We start from the raw sequence: 19,786 nt of genomic DNA, 5'->3' as shown, positions 1-19,786 counted from the left end.
GTTCTACTGGAGGTGCATGTCTGCCCATGCCTCAATGAACATAGCAAAATTTATTCTGCACATAGATGGAAAAAATTAGAGGGAACACTGGCAGAGACTGTTGAGATAAATAATTACAAGAGATCAGAGCTACAGGGGGAGTAGCTTTTTCTCTCTTGCGTTGGAAGGGATGGAAGGAAACCAGGAGGAAATACTACATGGATCAATTTTAACAAAGGATAAATGGGTGATCATAGAATCATAGAATCATAGAATAATAGGACTGGAAGGGACCTCGAGAGGTCATCGAGTCCAGCCCCCCGCCCTCAAGGCAGGATCAAGCTCCGTCTACACCATCCCTGACAGATGTCTATCTAACCTGTTCTTAAATATCTCCAGAGAGGGAGATTCCACCACCTCCCTTGGCAATTTATTCCAATATTTGACCACCCTGACAGTTAGGAATTTTTTCCTAATGTCCAATCTAAACCTCCCCTGCTGCACTTTAAGCCCATTACTCCTTGTCCTGTCCTCAGAAACCAAGAGGAACAAATTTTCGCCTTCCTCCTTGTGACACCCTTTTAGATATTTGAAAACCGCTATCATGTCCCCCCTTAATCTTCTTTTTTCCAAACTAAACAAGCCCAGTTCATGAAGCCTGGCTTCATAGGTCATGTTCTCTAGACCTTTAATCATTCTTGTCGCTCTTCTCTGTACCCTTTCCAATTTCTCCACATCTTTCTTGAAATGTGGCGCCCAGAACTGGACACAGTACTCCAGCTGAGGCCTAACTAGTGCAAAATAGAGCGGCAGAATGACTTCACGAGTTTTGCTTACAACACACCTGTTGATACAACCTAGAATCATATTTGCTTTTTTTGCAACAGCATCACACTGTTGACTCATATTCAACTTGTGGTCCACTATGACCCCTAGATCCCTTTCCGCCATGCTCCTTCCTAGACAGTCGCTTCCCATCTTGTATGTATGGAACTGATTGTTCCTTCCTAAGTGGAGCACTTTGCATTTCTCTTTATTAAACCTCATCCTGTTTACCTCTGACCATTTCTCTAACTTGCTAAGGTCATTTTGAATTATGTCCCTATCCTCCAAAGAAGTCGCAACCCCACCCAGTTTGGTATCATCTGCAAACTTAATAAGAGTACTCTCTATCCCAATATCTACATCATTGATGAAGATATTGAACAGTACGGGTCCCAAAACAGACCCTTGAGGAACTCCACTTGTTATCCCTTTCCAGCAGGATTTAGAACCGATCTAGCTAATGATAGGCCTGACATCCACCCAAGCAAGATATGGAGCTGATCTTGCTCTCAATTAATAAATAATTAAAGGAAGCTAATGTAATGAATGCCTATCAACACGAGTTTATAGAAAATGGAGTCTGTCCAACTAACTTAATATCTTTTTTGTATGTGATTACAAATTTGGTTGACAAAGGTAACAGTGATAACATACTATAGACTTCTGTTTGAATTGCTACTGTATGACATTTTGAAGAAAAAACTAAAACAGTATAAAGTTAACATGGTGCAGATTAAATGAATTAAAAATTGGCTAATATTTGGCAGTGGTGTGATCACAGCTAGAATACCGTGTCCAGTTCTGGGGTGCGCATTTGAAGAAGGATGTCCAGAAATTGGAAAGGGCTCAGAGAAGAGCCACGAGGATGATTAAAGGATTAGAAAACACACTGGCTGTGTCTACACTTACCACTTATTCCGGAAAATCAGCCGCTTTTCCAGAATAACTTGCCAGCTGTCTACACTGGCCCCTTGAATTTCCGGAAAAGCACTGACGATCTACTGTAAAATCATCAGTGCTTTTCCGGAAAAACTATGCTGCTCCCGTTCGGGCAAAAGTCCTTTTCCGGAATAGTTTTCCGGAAAAGGGCCAGTGTAGACAGCACAGATTTATTTTCCGCAAAAAAGCCTTGATCACGAAAATGACGATTGGGGCTTTTTTGCGGAAAAGCACGTCTACATTGGCACGGACGCTTTTCCAGAAAAAGTGCTTTTCCGGAAAAGCATCCTGCCAATGTAGACGTGCTTTTTCCGGAAATACTTATAATGGAAAACTGTTCCGTTTTACGCATTTCCGGAAAATCATGCCAGTGTAGACGTAGCCACTGTTTGTCTTGATAGATTCAAGGAGCTCAATCTATTTATTTTATCAAAGAGAAGACTAAGGGGTGAATTAATTACAGAATACAAAAAACAGGATAGGGAACAAATAATACAGTCTAGCAGAGAAAGATGCAACATGATCCAATGGCTAAAAGTTGAAGTTAGAGAAATTCAGGCTGGAAATTAGGCTTTTTAAAAAAAAGATGAGTGTAATTAAACACTGGAACAATTTACAAAGGGTCATGATGGATTCTCCATCACTGACAATTTTTCAAATTAGATCAGATGGTTCTTTTCTAAATGATCTGCTCTAAGAATTATTTAGGCTGTTTTCTACAGGAAATTAGGTGAGATAATCATAACGGATCCTTCTAGCCTTGGAATCTGTGAATATGCCATTTGTTCAACTATTCTATCTAGTGGGCGAAGAGATGGTTTTCCTTCTTCTCTCTGAAGAGGGGAAGCTTTTCAAAAGGGATTGAAACACACATGAAATAATTACCTCAAAATCTTCCTTGGTTCATCTTCTCTTGTGAACTTGACAAGTGATGTTGCCTTGGAGCCTGAACTGCACAAAGATGATCACATGACTTTAGGATACATTGTGCTACGGACAATGGGGGCCACACTTTTAGTTTAGATGCACAATTGCCTGTGCAAAATATGCTTGTTGTATATTTGCATTTAGCATGACTTTGCACACAACTGTCTTAGGGTATGTCTACACTACCACCCTAGTTCAAACTAGGGTGGTAATGTAGTCAACCGCAGTTGCAAATGAAGCCCGGGATTTGAATTTCCCGGGCTTCATTTGCATGTTGCCGGGCGCCGCCATTTTTAAATGTCCGCTAGTTCGGACTCCGTGCCCCACGGCTACACGTGGCACCAACTAGGTAGTGGAACGAGTACAGGTAGTTTGGAATAGGATGCCTAGTCCGAACTACCTAGTTCGTGCCGCGTGTAGCCGCGGGGCACGGAGTCCGAACTAGCGGACATTTAAAAATGGCGGCGCCCGGCAACATGCAAATGAAGCCCAGGAAATTCAAATCCCGGGCTTCATTTGCAACTCTGGTTGACTACATTACCATTAGTTCGAACATTAGTTCGAACATTAGTACATTAGAACATTAGTTCGAACTAGGGTGGTAGTGTAGACATACCCCTAGAGATTCATTGGATTCAAGCCTTTAACTGCAAACTCAACAGCAATTAAACAATAAGTAACTAAAGCAAGAACCTGCGTAGTCAGATTTCAACATTAGGCAGAATCGGTATTGCCTGTGGACTTCACTTTTGTCAAATATGGATTTGATGTCATTTCAATACATATTAACATTTTAAATGCATGCAAAAGAAGCAAAGTTATAAAGAAATAAAGTGTGGTCCTACCGGCAGGGTGTTTCTTGGCTCTCTGTCCTCCTCTCAAAATGCAAAAATGCATTTTCACTTGATCTATAGCAAACACAAGCAAAAACAGTCATTGCATCCACCCCCACCCTCTCCTAAAAGAACAAGACTCTCAATTCCACTGGCTGGAATTCAGTGGTGGCTGATTTTCTGGGGAGAGGACTCAGTTCCTTACCTGACTTCGACTTCCCTGATTCGCTCACACAGATTGAGGGAGTTGGCCAGTAAGAGAGTGCAATTTGGTGAGAACTTGTTATTCCTAATACTGGAGGAAAAAAAATAAATCAGTCTTCAACTTTATGGAAGGTTGGTTCCTTACATATAAAATGTGTTGTTTATTTCCACAAACTGTAGGCATGCACAGTGCTTGCACTTGAACAACTAGTTTCACCACAGGGTCAGGTGTAACGTTACTAATGTAAAGCATGAATAACACAGCAGTGAATCAGGCCCCTCGTTTGCACGTATGATTTTTTTTTATTGTGCCTGCAAATCCATTTCCATGTGTGCAGAGCAGGTATCTACATTGTGCAAGTAATCGATTAGATAGCTAACTGGCCATTTACGCCAACACAACTGCAGTAGCTGTGTGTGCACCTGTGTTGTAGATAAGCCCACCTACATTCTTAGAAAGTGGTTTCTAAGTGACTTCTCCAATGTGATATTGCAAATCAGTGTCCAATGTTGGCGTAGAATTCAGGAGTTCCAAGATTCTAGCCCTTGTTTCCACTCCTACACAAGGTTCAAAGCTAGCATTCTTTTCGGATAATTATCCAGGAGCCTGATCCAAAGCCAATGGAAAGAGTCCCAATGATAGCAATGGGCTGTGGATCAACCTCCAAAGCTTATCAAATAAGCCAAAACTCATGAGGAATGATCTACAATGCACTGGATTGCTGGGAAGCCTAGTCTGAACTACCTAGTCCGTGCCGCGTGTAGCCGCGCGGCACGGAGTCCGCACTAGTGGACATTTAAAAATGGCGGTGCCCGGCAACATGCAAATGAAGCCCGGGAAATTCAAATCCCGGGCTTCATTTGCAACTCCGGTTGCCTACATTACCACCCTAGTTTGAACTAGGGTGGTAGTGTAGACATACCCTCAGAGTGTAAACCCGGGCTGTAGTGCACATGTAGTTTTTGTGTAGATAAGGCTTGAGTCTGCAATAATTAGGCTGGAAATCACGAAAAAAGAAGTGTAGACACTGCCACACTTTTGTTTCTTGATGGAAGTGCATTTGGAGCTCTGCTTGCAGCCAGAAACCAAAAAGAGGAGGAGGAATACTAGTTAATCATCTCAGTATCTTAAAAGAGGATCATCAGGTGTTTGGCTCTGGAAATAGGAGAGGATTTGGGGGGCGAGTAAGTTTCTGAGTGTTTCTGAATTTGGTTTGCTTCTCCCTGTGTTAATTCAGAATGATGCAAAGATTTATAACTGACGGTAGGACATACTGCAACACTGCAGCTTTCAAAATGAATGTTTCATGACATTCCCCAAAACAACAGCCCAAATTTTACCTCAGTAGCTTTAGACTGTGCAAACATGGTAGGGATGCTAGCAGCCTTTCAACGCTTTGATCGCTAAGTGCATTTCTAGATAATCTGCAAAGCAAGGGTGAAAACACATTGCAAGATTAGAAATGTTTCACAGTTTTATTGGATATTAAAATATTCCTGTTGAAAAATACACACTCTGCTCCTTGACTTCAAAGGTTTTCAGTTTCATTATTTGCCATATGGGAATTACCCCTTCCCACCAAAAAAGGAACAACCAGGGAAACGATTTAGAATGAAAACAGCTGGGCAAGTGATAAGAGGCCACTAAGTAGATCATGAGCTTTACAAATCATGGGCTTGATGCAAAGTCACTGGCAAGGTCTGAGCTATGCACAATCTAGAACTAGAGAACAATAGTTTTCAATTATCTTCAACCATCTCTGAATCTCAGATACCTTGGGGGGACAGAAGGGTGTGCCAGGACTGCACGTGACCTGGGAAATTCACACACAAATTATAACGTTTGAGGAAGCCAAATACTGTTCAGATATACTGGGGTAAAAGCAGAGTAGCTCCGCCGAGGTCACGTTCAGGACATTGGAGGACAGATTCACTTGCATTGCAGAAAGCCAGCTGAAGACCTACCCGGACACTAAGATCCGGGTGCATGAGGGCGGGGGAGAAGGGAAGAATCACAGATGGAGCCGTCCCACAATTCTTTTCTGCGTTAGGAGGGGATTGCATGTGGAAGGCTACAGTGGGGGTGAGTTATGAGATTTGCATGTACATGGACAGAGGTCCCAAACACTCCACACAACTGGCACTGTGCTTTGAAGGCAATACTCTAGCCTGTAGGCTGGAAGAGCAGTTCTGGGGGAGCAGGGTCCTGCTTGGTGTCCTTGGGTTAAGAACATGGGTTTCATCACACCAGGCCCTCTATATGAACAAAAGATTAATTACCCAGGGCCAGAACCCCAGCTGCTGTAAATGGCCAGAGCATCAATGAAGCAAACAGAGGGACACTGATCAGCTGGACTGGTTTTAGATGGGTGAATTTCACTCTATATGAACAGCAGACAGCCTGATGTAGAGACACCCTTACACAATGTTCGGCACTTACTCAAGTTCTGTCAATACAGCGCATTTGCCAAGGATCTGGCATAGCTTGTCCATGTCCGTGGGACCCACCGGGCATTCCCTAAGACTGAAGCAAGCAGCATAGTTACGATTCACAGATTTACCTTCTACAGTAGGGGCGGCCAACCCATTACAGGCAAAGAGCCAAAATAGTTGTGCATATAGTGCAAAGAGCCGGGAGAGGGGAGAGGGAGGGGGAACGGGGGGAATGTTGTCAAGCAAAACAAACAAACAAAAAAAAATAAAAGGGACACTGCCCCTTTAAAAAAGCCTCCGGTTGGACAGCTTGCCTGTGCCATTTTACTTCGCCATGCCGGACAACTCCCTGGCATCTGGAGAGCTCAGAGAACCGGGGGGCTGGGACCATTTCTAGGGGTGCCGGGGGGCTTTGCAAGCCACGGGGGAGGCTTCGCGAGCTGCACTTTAAGGGGGGGAAGAGCCGCATGCGGCTCACGAGCCAGGGGTTGGGCTGAGCTGCTGGGCTGGGGTCAAAGCCACGCCTCAGCTCTCTCACCTACCACCTTGCTCACCTCAAATTCCTTCAGGGGAATGGTTTGGCTGTTATAAGCCTTGTGGAGCAGATGCCCAGCCATGGGGGTGGCTCAACTCACTTTGATGGAGCTCTGCTGGTTCACACCAACCGAGGCTCTGGCTCAGATGGACGTACCACCCTGTGCAGAAAAGCTGCTTCCTGGGCAATAAGCATTCCTTTGGGAATCAGGACTTGTTCTGGCCATGCGTTCTCAGGCCCCCCCAACGGGAACGGGCACATTGCTCTCTTGCTACATGGGCTCCCTTAAGGAGAGTTACGATTACAGCGGGAAGGAGTAGAGGTGTGAGAAAGCGCATGCTCGCCACTGTAGCCTTTCCAAGACCTTCTCTTTCGCTGGCCTGCTCCCCTGCAGCCCTCTCACCCAACAGCCATATATACCTGTGCAAAGGGTGGGTAGGATCCTGGTGTGAGCAGAGAATCCAGATTCTCATGTTAGCAGCTGTAAATCACTCCATGAGGGGTAAAGCAGTTGGGAATCAGGCCCTGAATATCTCAGTGATCATGGGAAACAGATCCCCCAGAGCCAAGCCACTTTTTAGATGGCACAATACACTGTTTTCTTAGCGGACTAGTTCATTTGAATTATGATTCTTATTGCGCATACAGGGAAGGCATAGCACAATAAGCCAGATCCTCAGCTGGAGTTATTGTCATTGACTTTAGTGGAGCCATGGCAATTTACATCAGCTGAGGATGTATGTGCCTCTAGAGACAAGTATCTCTGGCGCTACGTGGTCTAGCACCCAGATTTCTCTTCATTCCAATGGTGCAGGGGCTGGGAAGGTGGTGCCCCAAAAGCAAATAATCAGGAAAGGTCTACCCAAGAATCCCCTTTGATCTGGAACAGCTGTGGGCCCTCCCATGCTAGTGCTCTGAGAGCTGTGAACTGCCTACCACAAGGGTAACCAGAGGGGAGCAGTGGGTTTCAGTGGGAAGCAGAATCTGGTACCCATCTCACTTTAGGCTGACATCGAGGCAGTGCATGGAGAGACCCGCTAAGGAAAAGCACTTGGAGATGAAGGTCTCTCCAAATGATCATAACCCAAGTGTGGCTTTTCTGACATTTCTGAATGGAAAAAGGGAGCCAGGTCGGAAAGCTGCCATACCGAAAGCAATGGTCGTGCTCTAGATGTTGGGGATGCGATGGAAACTTTCTTGCAGATCTGCTTGTACTGCTGTTCCTGGGGAGAGAATTTTTGTTCTCATGTCAACTGCTGCAACCTAGGGCTCTCCATACTGCAGAGCAGTGTTTCATGGCATACAGAGATTCCTCCAAGTTCCAGGGGCAGGAAGGGCCTCACACACCAACCTCCTCTGCCTCCCACCCTCCAAAAAATAAATTAAATACACATTGTCCACAGGAGTGAAGGCTCCTCCACTCTCCTGCAGACTCTGGAATGCCTTGTAGCCCTCTGGCGCCTTGGCTTTTGGTCAGGTGGCTGTCCAGGAGGAAGTGGCCTATACTCCCTATCAGCCACTGCTGAACCTGCCACCCCAACCCACACATCTCTGGCTGCCCACCCCCAGTTGCTCCCTGTCTCCACTATTCCTGGCCAGCATTCAGAGCCAAAAGGATTTTGACACCCTACTGCAAGATGAACATGTAGATGCTATGGGGACGGTGTGCAGGAAATGGACAGACAGGATCTTACCTGACGCTTTCCCAGAAGGTTAAATGGAGTGACTGAGTGTCTCCCAGGCTGTAACCAAAAGAGAACACAATGAGCATGGAGCGGGGAGAGGAGTACTCACATTTCATGGATTGAAACAACGGCTGCAACGTACCTGATGTCTACTGATTTAATACGTTCCAGTGCAGACATGCACTGAGCTAAGCCAAACACGGCACTCAGGGATATCCCATTACCACTCAGCCTAGAGGAAGAAATTAAATAAAGCCATTATCATGGGAGGAGTAAAAATCCTTTTTCTCATGCTCATGAATGATTTACCCGGTGCCAGTAGATACAGAAGAGACACTCCTTGCCCCACAGAGCTTCCAGTCTCGCTGCAGCTGGGAGCACGTCCCAGCTCGTGTGGACAGACACATGCTAGCTCTGCTCACGCAGGGGCACTAGAAACAACAGAGCAGCCAGTGGTGTCCAAGGGGGCAGTTTGGGCTGAACTGCTTGACTACAAGCCCACCTGGACCACCAGCCACGTGGCGACCGCACACCACTGCCCATGCCAGCCCTGGCTAAACTGCTATGTTCAGCCCTCTAGCTCAAGCCATGCTAGTGTGTGTCAGTCTAGGCCAGCTGAAAAGCAGGCTCCCAGCTGCGGTGTCCGCCTAAGGCCTCAAGCTCTGCTGCTTTGCATCGCCTGTCCGCAGTTCCATCTGTGCCAGTGTAACTCAGAGCGAGCCAGCGTTACACAAGCAGGTGTCAACCCCGCCCATCCCCTGGAGTGTGAGTGGAAAATTCCCCTTTCTAGCCTACTATACCCACTTTGCATGGGTTTAAACAACTATCTATGGGATAAGTCAAGGGCAGAAATTAGGCTGCCTGTTAAACAAGCTGTCTAATGAAGAGGGGTCACTTACTTTAGGGAACTCATGGCCTGCAGCTCTGGAAGGAGTCCAACCAGCATCCCAACTCCCTGGTCTCCCAGAGCGTTATTTGACAAACTAGGATTTAAAGGAAGAGATTTTTTTTTCAGCAAGTGCAAATAACATGGTGGAGATCAGGGGTGGGGGAACCTTTTCTAGGTTGGAGCCCCAAGAAAAAGAAAAAAGACATTCACCTGACTCAAACAACTGGGGGTGCCAGGGTTCCCACCACCCTGAGGGGGTGTATGAGTCTCAGGGCTTCCCCTCAGGGCCAGATTAACTCTTCCGGAGGTCTGGGGCTATTAGATTTTATGAGCTCCCTAGGCTCTGAGGTGGGGCCAATAATGAGGGATTCAGTGTGCGGGAGGCAGCTGCCGAAGAGCAGCCCAGGTTGAAGGGGTCTAGGATGCAGAGCAGGCTGGAGGTGGGTGGATCTGCAAGGGAGGGTGTAGGAAGGAGGCTTACAGGGGATTAGCACTTACCTGGCCCAGCTCCCATTTTGCAGGGGGAAGAGTAGGAACCACAGAGGCCCCTCCCCACTCCCAGCAGAGCTGGCCCAAAATGCAGCAGCATGCAGGGGCTTTAGTGGCTGTATCCCAGGGCCCTGGACTAACCCTTCTTAGCCTGGGGCAACCCCTAAAGTCCCTTTCATAATCCAGCCCTGCTTCCCCCCACAGTGGGGCAAGCCAGTGTTTGCACTCAAGCCCCAAGCCTTGCCATGGGCTGCATCGAGGGAAGTCAGGGGCCAGATCCAGCCAACAGGCCGTAGGTTCCCCAGCCCTAGCTTATGTGGTAGAGGTCTGTACTAGGGATGTAAAGGGTTAATTGGTTAACCGATTACCTGGTTAGCATCACCTGGTAACCAGCCAGACTGGAGTGCGGCCTTCATGGCATGGCAGGCTTGCCTTGGACTGACTGGAGCAGCCCATGGTGATGGGCCCAGCTGGGCTGGAGCAGCCCCCCGCTTTAGCCTGGCTGGGCCTGCCACATTGCACCACAGTCAGGGAGGGCTCTGCTCCGGCCCAACCAGGCTGGAGTGACCCCTCTGCCCGCAGGATCCTGGTTAACTGGTTAAACTTAACTTTTGACTGGTTAACTTTTTAAACAGGCTTTCACATCCCTAGTCTGTGATTTGGTGCTGAAACTCCATAACCGGTATTGAGAATATATATAAGTACCACACCTACTGCAAATGCGTATGAGAGAGGCACATGTTGCGTGCATGCAAAGGACCCATTGGAACGATTTGCTCTAGGCTTGTGGAAGATTCTTGAAGTGTTTCAATTGAACCTGGATGTCTTTCTAATAGATATAGTCCAGTTCAAACATGTGTATGGACTTGATGCAGAACTTACTGGGCAAAGTTCTCTGCCCTGTGATGTGCAGGAGGTTAGAGTTAAACCATCTCTCTTCTGGCCTTAAAATTATGAATCTCTGGTCAACTAACGGGACCCTATAAATAAAGCCCAACATTTAAAAATATTTATTATAAGCAATATCCCAACAAATTGCAAAAGTAAACTTATCACTAAAAGACAACTCACTCTAGCTCTGATATGCTACTACATTTCTTCAATACAGCACACAGCTTGTCCAGATCTCTGGTGGGAAAACCACTGTTTGTCAGCCTAAGAAAGAAAGAAAGCCCCCACCCCAAAACATGAGCTAGGCTTAAAATCATGAGATTTTGAACAATAAGAATACTGGGTTTCTTTGCTTTGTTTCCTGGTGTTTGAGCCTTTCGTTTATACTCAGCCACATTTCAGGTTTCCTCTGTGAACATGAGGATTAGAAATGTACTTTTTTTTGGAGTGAAAGTTGATAAACTCATATATCCAGGAGCTGGGGGGGGGGGGGGGGGAAGTTTAAGAACATCATGACACTTGGCAATGCTCCTGTAACCCAGAGGTTTAAATGGCACTTGAGAGAGGGAGTCATTCTACAAAAGCTTTCAAAATCAGATTTTAAAATGAGCCTTGCTTGGGAAAAATATTAAGGCAAACCAGCAAAAGCTACATTGCTTTCCAACTCAGCCCTCTGAGTACCACCCTGCATAGCAGCTCAGCACTGACCCATGGATACAACACAGATCATCCAACTGGGAGACTGAGATGCTGTTCTGAGCTGTGTGACTTTGACCAAGTCATGTCATTGTTTTGTGCCTCAGTTTCTCCATCTGTAAAATGGGGATAATATGTATATGAAAGCTATGAGTGAAAAATGCTGTCTGGATGCTGAGCATTATCATTTGCTAAGAGATGAGGGCTGGCTTGGTGGCATTTCTTTAGCATTATTTATTTGCATTACAATCACACATGCAGGTCCCCATTGAAACTGCCTGTGTGAACCCCATTGTTCTCAGAGAAGCACATGCACATAGTAAGAGATTCTCACTGGACCATGGAGCATTATATTTAAACAGACTCATAAGGGTGGGATAAATTAAGGATGATTCAGACAGGGAAGCACAGAAAACAAAGTGAACTGTCCAAGGTCACAAAGAGATGCTGTGGCAGAGAAGAGATTTGAACCCAGCTCTCCTGAGTCCTACTTGCGTACCAGTCCTTCCTCTTGACAGCCTGCAGGAGATATGAACACAGCCTAACATGCACGGGGTTATCGAGTCTGAATTAAATCCAGACTTGAGTTTGAGTCCAGGATCTTGTTACAGTGCATGTCCCAGAGTAAGAGAAACTGACAAGTTCAGCAAATCAAGTTCCCATCTCTGCTCTGCTGGTTGAACTACAAATCACTGGCTGGTTTGGTGAATGAGACATCATAACTAGGCAACAACATGGGCTCTTGCAGGATGGCATAAGCACTAACCAGAGAACACCCACACACAACAATAATTACGATAAACAGTGAGAAGTGGGTCTTTGAAACAACTTCCTCTGTGCTAATCACCATACAGACTTGCATCAGAAATGGTTCTCTCAGCAGCAGACACCAAACATCTCTGAACACTTATGGAAAGCATCAAGCTACCTTATTTTCCTTGAGATCATAGACTTCTGGCTCTCATCTTCACCTGAGTGGTCGCCACTAAGTGAGATGCCCCTGGAACAATACACATGATCAGATCTGAACATGAACTGTCCTCTGAAAAGACAAGATGAACAGAAGAACTCAAGGATTGGTATGTAGGTAACTACTCCAGGGAGGAGTCACCTTAGCAGAAGGCAGCAGAAAAAGCAGGACAAATAATTGGAAATAAACATTGCGCTCCCTTGTTTGTAAAGCCACCATGGATTTGCCCCAAGGAGCTTATCTGATCAGCTCATTTCCTGCCCTTGTCTAGCAGTATATAACTCTTCCTTTCAGTGGTTAACCAAATACTCGAGAGAAGGGATGTTTGAACTTTTCCCTTCCAAACTGATTTGGTGCAGAAAAAGGAGTTTTTGACTGAATGAAGATTTTTGTGAAACGTGTGTTAATTTCATTTTTTTAAAATCAAAAACAGAATGCTCCCAAACTGAAATATTTTGGTTCTAAAATGCTACTGTAGTGCTTCATGGGAGTTTCAGTTCAAATATCTCTTGCTCCCATTTTTTCCTGCATAGACTGGGCTCTCCATCTGGACTTCATTTCCCATGATGCAATACAGGCATTCAACTGCCATGATGCACTTGCCTCGCCTCACTAAGAAAGGGAGACCCTGGTGCATCATGGGAGATGTAGTCCAATCAGGAAGCTCAACTTACAGAGGAGAGAAGAAGCGTAAAGCAACTGAACTATAATTCTCGTGAGACACAATGGCAGCATTTCGGATTCAAAATATTTTTGATTTTTTTCCTGCAAACACCGAGATATGCTTATTGAGCTGAACTTGGTTCCATTCTATGTGCTCATATCTGGAACTCAGGTTTTGTAACTATTCAACCTGCTTCCTGTTACGTAGCACAGCTATGTGGTATTACACATTGCTGCACTGGTGACTGCTACATTGATAACCTTTTATCTTAGCAGAGTGTTCTATGTTAAGAGTCCTGTGGGATGAACTGTGCTGGAGAGATGTAAGACATTATAATCAGAGTGTGGGGAAACTAAGTGAGAGGATGCTAAGAGAAATCATCAAGATCAGAGTGAGATGGGCAACAGAAGGTTAAAACTGCCAGAATACATAGTGCACCCTAATGACCAACTAAATTGTATGTTTGGGTTCATTCCAACATATAAATAACAGGAAAATATAAGAAACAGCTGTTTCCATGTGATGTACCTGGAATGGGTAGAGTCAAATTCTTTATCTCCTATGAACTTCAGGATTGCAGTCTGATGATGAAGGCTGTGGATGAACGAGATGACAAACAATGTTCACTATCACTAATTCATATTTTTATTTACTCTTGATAATATTGTGGGTCTTTTCAAAACAACTTAGTCAACACTCCAAAGGTCAATTAAAATATTACCCAAGACAACCAACCATCTCACATAGCTAATCTCGTATCTAATTAAACAATATCAGTTGACTAGTTCAGAACACTATCAAGGAAAAAGTCCTTTTGAAGTTACTACACTTTCACAACACAGGGTCTGGTTTAAAGTAGGGAATTCTAGTCAAGGTTCGGGGCAGGTGATGAATTGCATGGTGTCAGCATGAGAAAAGCAGAAACGGCTGTGAAAAAAGACATTTTGGCTCTCTAAAATCCAATTACTGTATCTGATTCTCAGCCAAGTATTTTGGGAGTTTACTCTGAAAAATTCTTAAAAAATAATAAATAGTCTTGCAGCACCTTAGAGACTGACAAAAATGTAGAATAAACTTAAACAAAATATAGTCTAGTAGCACTTTATAGACTAACAAAACACGTAGAGGGTATCATGAGCTTTCATGGGCACAGCACACTTCTTCAGATGATGTGTGCCCACGAAAGCTCATGATACCCTCTACGGCTGTGTCTAGACTGGCATGATTTTGCTCAAAAGCAGCCGCTTTTGTGCAAAATCTTGCCATCTGTCTACACTGGCTGCCAGTATTTGCGCAAGAACACTGACTTTGTAACATACAAAATCAGTGGTTCTTGTGCAAATACTCTGACGCTCCTGCTCAAGGATAAGCCCTCTTGCGCAAGAATTCTTGCGCAAGAAAGCCCGATGGCTAAAATGGCCATCGGAGCTTTCTTGCGCAAGAGAGCGTCTACACTGGCACGTATGCTTTTGTACAAAAGCAAATCTTTTGAGCAAAGGCACATGCCAGTATAGACGCTCTCTTGCGCAAATACTTTTAACAGGAAAACTTTTCCGTTAAAAGTATTTGCACAAAATCATGCCAGTCTATACACAGCCTACTTGTTTTGTTAGACTTTAAAGTGCTACCAGACTATTCGTTGTTTTTTAAGTTTATCCTGTACAGACTAAAACCCCGAAGGTTTTAAAAAAGGTAGAGGATATCATGAGCTTTTGTGGGCATAACCCTCTTCTTCAGATGAAATGCAGATGAAATTCAGAAAACTTCTGATGATTATGTAGAGCTATTCCTGCTAAACTGTACAGCTTTTAGCTATGAAGGAATATACAGCATTACAGAATAAAGGTAGATGGTCATTTGACCAATGTCCTGCCAATACAGGAATATTCCCTGCCACATATTTTTAGTGCTTGTTTAATACAGGTTGAGGCACTGAGATACTGTGCTCACAAGGGTACCAGTTGATAAATTAGTGTATGGGTGAAGCTATAAAAGTGTCTTTTGATTACAGATTAAATACACAAGATAGATCTGTTGAGCCAGACAGCTGCCCCAGGGATGGGATGGAGCAGTGGAGTCAAGGCAGGCTTTCCCCTGCCCTGGCCCTGTACCACTCTTGAAAGCAGCTGGCACATACAGCAGTGGCTCCATGGTGCAATGTGCTGCTCCTCATCTCCAGGCACCAACCCCACAGCTCCTACTGGCCACCATTCTCCATCACTGATCAATGGGAGCTGGAGGAGCAGGGTCCACAGGCAAGAACAGCATATGGAGACCCCCTGCTCTGACTTTCTCAGGGGCTGCAGGGACATGCCAGCCACTTGCAGGAGCACAATTACCATAGGGATAATTACTCCAGACGTGACAGGTTAGGCATTTCAGAACATTTGCATACCTGGCTTCAAGCTCCGCCACGTTGACGCAGGTGTTCATGGCATTCAACAGGTAGCAAACACCATCCACTGATACCTGGTTGTTACTGGCACTAGGAAAGAAAACAACCAAACAAGCAGTTGATTATCTACTGAAAAGTGTATGTGCAATAATAGACCTCGAAGGAAGTCATCAGAGGGACCGGACCTCATTGTAGGGGAGGGGCACAATGCACTTTCTAACATAATTAATTTTTTTAATGGTTAGGCTGAAAATGCTGCAGCCAGTAATCCTGGTGACAAGGCTTCTGATGCCAAACACCTGTATTTTGAAAGGATGAGCCTCAGCTTTTGAATGCAATGATAGAAGCATGTGAGCTACGTAAGATTTCACTTTGGCTGATCCTCTGTACAGAGGTACGTCTCACTCCAAAAGAGGTGAGGTCAGTTTCCTCCTGTCTCAATACATCACCCAGACTCTGGGTTAGGACAGGAATCCTGCCAGTTATGATGCACAATAGCTGGCCTCTTAATCACAGGGGGTATGTCTACACTACCCTGCTAGTTCGAACTAGCGGGGTAATGTAGGCATACCGCACTTGCAAATGAAGCCCGGGATTTGATTTCCCGGGCTTCATTTGCATAAACTGGGCGCCGCCATTTTTAAATCCCTGCTCGTTCGAACCCTGTGCCACGCGGCTACACGCGGCACGAACTAGGTAGTTCGGACTAGGCTTCCTAGTCCAAACTACCGTTACTCCTCATTCCACGAGCTTCATTTGCAAGTGCGGTATGCCTACATTACCCCGCTAGTTCGAACTAGCAGGGTAGTGTAGACATACCCAGGGTTAGTTGGAGGGTGCAAGGCAATACTTACTCCAACTGCTTAGAAATACACATGTTGGGCAGACTTTCTGCCAGCTTTCTGAAGCCTTCATCACCAAGCTGGTTACCTGATAAACTGAGAGATTTTCCCATTAAAGAGGTTCATTTCAAACAGGGTAAACGACACCAAAAAATCTCATCCTTCTACTCCACGATTCTCCTCTTGTTGCTTTTATTTCTTGGCCTCATTTCCTCTCCTGCACCTAATTCCCCTTTTTAGTGCCTGTAGAACTGTGCAAATGAGCTTTTCGGGTTGCCTGGCAATTCTGAAAAAAAAAATAGTTGCAGGACGAACCAAACCTTTTCTTTTTTTAATGTTGGCAAAAAGATATTCTGGTTAGGTCAAATGAAACATTTCCGTTTGACCGCTCTGACGGATTTTTTAAAGTAAAATTAAAAGGAAATTTTGAAACAAAAAGTCATTTCAAACCAAGAACTCAAAATATTTTGCTCTGAAAACTTTGAAACAAAATGTTTTGATTTTTAAATTTTTTTTTAACTGAAACAATTTCATAGAATCATAAAAGATTAGGGTTGGAAGAGACCTCAAGAGGTCATTGCGTGCAACTCCCTGCTCAAACCAGGACCAACGCCAACTAAATCCCCCTGGCTAGGACTTTTGTTAAGCCTGGCCTTAAAATTCTCCAAGGGTATGTCTACACAGCAGCATTATTTCAAAATAGCTAGCATTATTTTGAAATAACTTAATCCACGCCTACACAGCAGGCAGTTATTTTGAAATACTGTCAAGCTGGAGGACTTCTTACTCCAACTCCTGTAACCCTTGTTGTACGAGGAGTAAGGGAAGTCGGAGGAAGAGTGCTCTATTTCAAAATGAGTGATGTGACATAGCTCAATTTGCATAGCTTATTTTGAGTTAAGCCCGGCTGTGTAGACACACCTTAAAATGGAGATTGCACCCCCTCCCTATGCAACCCATTCCAGTGCTTCACCCCCCTCCTAGTGAAATAGTTTTTCCTACTATCCAACCTAGACCTCCCCCACTGCAGCTTGAGACCAATCAGAGCAGGTGGTCACAATGGATTCTTCTGGTTTGATAATCTCTGACTCTGCCAACGCTACTCCCAGGGCCCTGGCACACACCTCTGCCCCAGGGCATAGCATGGCCAACCATGCTATTTAAAATAGACACCTGCCTACACTCCGCACGGCCATAATTAGGGGTTTAGGCACCCAGCTCCCACTGCCTCTCACTGAAAATCCCAGCATGTCTAATCTCAGCACAACATGCAGCTCCCCGAGGTGAGGATCTTGCATTAAGTTGGTGATTTGACGTATTTCTCCTTCTCCCATTCACCTGAGGCAAGATCAACATTAGAAGGAAAGTTAGAAGGAAACGGGATCTGTCCCGGTGCACTTACTCCACTTCTGAGAGGTGGGGGCAGCCCCTGAGAAGAGCAGCAATCTCGACTGCATGTTGTAAATGAAGGCCGCAATCCTGTAAGCTAGGAAGAGGAAGATTAGGTTAAATGAGCAGAGTGGAGACAGACAGCTGATACTAGACTGCAGACTGTTCAACAGACAGGTTGAGCATCGCTCTCGAGATTTAGTGGGAATTCACCTTTTGGCTAAATGCAGAGAGGTCCAATGAAAAGGAGTAGATTGTGAGTCATCAGAGTTGGATTCTGTTTCTGGCTCTGCCACTGACGGGGTCTGGGTGACCTTGGGCAAATCACTTTTGTGCCTCAGTTTCTCTAGTTGTAAAATGAAGGTAGTAATTTGTATGGCGCTCTGATACCCTCCTCTGACAAGTGCTATGAGAGTACAAAGTTTTATTGTATAGTAAAGACTCACCACCTGCCCTACAAGCAAGGTGAGCATGATCATTCCCATTTTACAAGTGGGGAAACTGAGGCATGGAACAACACTAAGGGTGTGTCTACACAGCAGGGCTTAACTTGAAATAAGCTATGCAAATTGAGCTACATCAATTGCGTAGTTGATTTAGAAATTGGGAGCATCTACACTGCACTTATTTCAAAATAGAGCACTCTTCCTCCAACTTCCCTTATTCCTCGTACAATGAGGGTTACAGGAGTTGGAGTAAGAAGTCCTCCAGCTTGACAGTATTTCAAAATCACTGCTAGCTGTGTAGACTCAGACTAAATTATTTCAGAATAGCGCTAGTTATTTTGAAATAATGTTCAGGCCAGAATCAGGCTATAGATAACGAGGTTAATTCAATCAGGGAGGATGAGGCCCTCATGTTCATGTTGCAGATGAACCGTAGCTCAGCAGTTTCTCTTTTAAGTCTGGTCTTGAAGTTCTTTTGCTGCAGGATGGCTACCTTTTGATCTGCTATTGTGTGTCCAGGGAGACTGAAGTGTTCTCCTACAGGTTTTTGTATATTGCCATTCCTAATATCTTATTTGTGTCCATTTATTCTTTTACGTACAGTTTGGCCGATGTATATAGCAGAGGGGCATTGTTGGCACAATGGCGAATATTACATTGGTAGATGTGCAGGTGAATGAACCCGAGATGGTGTGGCTGCTCTGGTTAGGTCCTGTGATGGTGTTGCTGGCGTAGATATGTGGGCAGAGTTGGCACCGAGGTTTGTTGCGTGGATTGGTTCCTGAGTTAGTTACTGTGGTGCGGTGTATAGTTGCTGGTGAGAATATGCTTCAGGTTGGCGGGTTGTCTGTGGGCGAGGACTGGCCTGTCTCCCACGGCCTGTGAAAGTGAGGGATCATTGTCCAGGATGGGTTGTAGATCACCGATGATGTGTTGGAGAGATATTAGCTGAGGACTGTAGGTGATGGCCAGTGGTGTTCTGTTGGTTTCTTTCTTGGGCTTGTCCCACAACAGGAGGCTTCTGGGTACAGATCTAAAGGTAGCAGCGATGCTGCAGCAAAAAAACTTCAAGACCAGACTTCAAAGAGAAACTGCTGAGCTACAGTTCATCTGCAAGTTTGACACCATCAGCTCAGGTTTAAACAAAGACTGTGAATGGCTAGCTAACTACAAAAGCAGCTTCTCCTCTCTTGGTATTCACACCTCCAGATCAGCTGCTAGAAGTGGGCCTCATCCTCCCTGATTGAATTAACCTTGTTATCTCTAGCCTGATTCTGGCCTGCATATTTATATCTGCCTCTGGATATTTCCACTACATGCATCTGACGAAGTGGGTCTTTGCCCATGAAAGCTTGTGCTCCAATACATCTGTTAGTCTATAAGGTGCTACAGGACTCCTTGTTGCTTTTAGGGAGGTGATGGAATCTCCATCCCTAGAGGTTTTTAAGTCTTGGCTTGACAAAGCCCTGGCCGGGATGATTTAGTTGGGATTGGTCCTGCCTGGGGTAGGGGGCTGGACTTGATAACTCCTGAGGTCTCTGCCAGCTCTAGGATTCTATGAATGTCCCCTTGCCCTGGAAATATGAAAGTGTGAACGTAAGTGCCTGATCCGCATTTTCTGGGCCATCTATTCCTCTGTGTATCTTTATCATCCAACACCAGCCAACTCTCCAAGTCCATCTCACATCAGGCTGCCCTGTCCTGCCACAAGTGCAGGCTCTGCTGAGCCAGGGTCACAGTGTGATAAACTCTCTT

General features: G+C 45.1%; 1 protein-coding gene across 4 annotated transcripts in view; it reads right to left on the bottom strand.

Annotated features, from left to right (window-relative positions):
• NLRC5 (NLR family CARD domain containing 5) overlaps positions 1-19,786 on the bottom strand; it is an 89,759-nt gene that overhangs the window by 27,658 nt on the left and 42,315 nt on the right. For 3 of the 4 annotated variants that reach the window (XM_075940385.2, XM_075940386.2, XM_075940384.2), the window contains exons 13-27: positions 17,599-17,682; positions 16,209-16,292; positions 15,355-15,444; positions 13,488-13,553; positions 12,254-12,367; positions 10,810-10,893; positions 9,260-9,343; positions 8,503-8,592; positions 8,370-8,417; positions 7,824-7,898; positions 6,148-6,231; positions 5,049-5,132; positions 3,709-3,798; positions 3,516-3,578; positions 2,629-2,694 (exon numbers count right to left, since the gene is read on the bottom strand). In XM_075940385.2, the coding sequence (XP_075796500.2) occupies positions 2,629-2,694; positions 3,516-3,578; positions 3,709-3,798; positions 5,049-5,132; positions 6,148-6,231; positions 7,824-7,898; positions 8,370-8,417; positions 8,503-8,592; positions 9,260-9,343; positions 10,810-10,893; positions 12,254-12,367; positions 13,488-13,553; positions 15,355-15,444; positions 16,209-16,292; positions 17,599-17,682 (1,206 nt within the window). The remainder of the gene's footprint in view (positions 1-2,628; positions 2,695-3,515; positions 3,579-3,708; positions 3,799-5,048; positions 5,133-6,147; positions 6,232-7,823; positions 7,899-8,369; positions 8,418-8,502; positions 8,593-9,259; positions 9,344-10,809; positions 10,894-12,253; positions 12,368-13,487; positions 13,554-15,354; positions 15,445-16,208; positions 16,293-17,598; positions 17,683-19,786) is intronic. The other variant, XM_075940388.2, reaches the window with a different exon arrangement.

This window comes from Pelodiscus sinensis, chromosome 12, assembly GCF_052426305.1.
Source record: "Pelodiscus sinensis isolate ZL-2025 chromosome 12, ASM5242630v1, whole genome shotgun sequence".
Taxonomy (NCBI): domain Eukaryota; kingdom Metazoa; phylum Chordata; order Testudines; family Trionychidae; genus Pelodiscus; species Pelodiscus sinensis.
The sequence above is the reverse complement of the archived record's forward strand: the minus strand, read 5'-3'. Positions and strand labels throughout refer to the sequence as shown.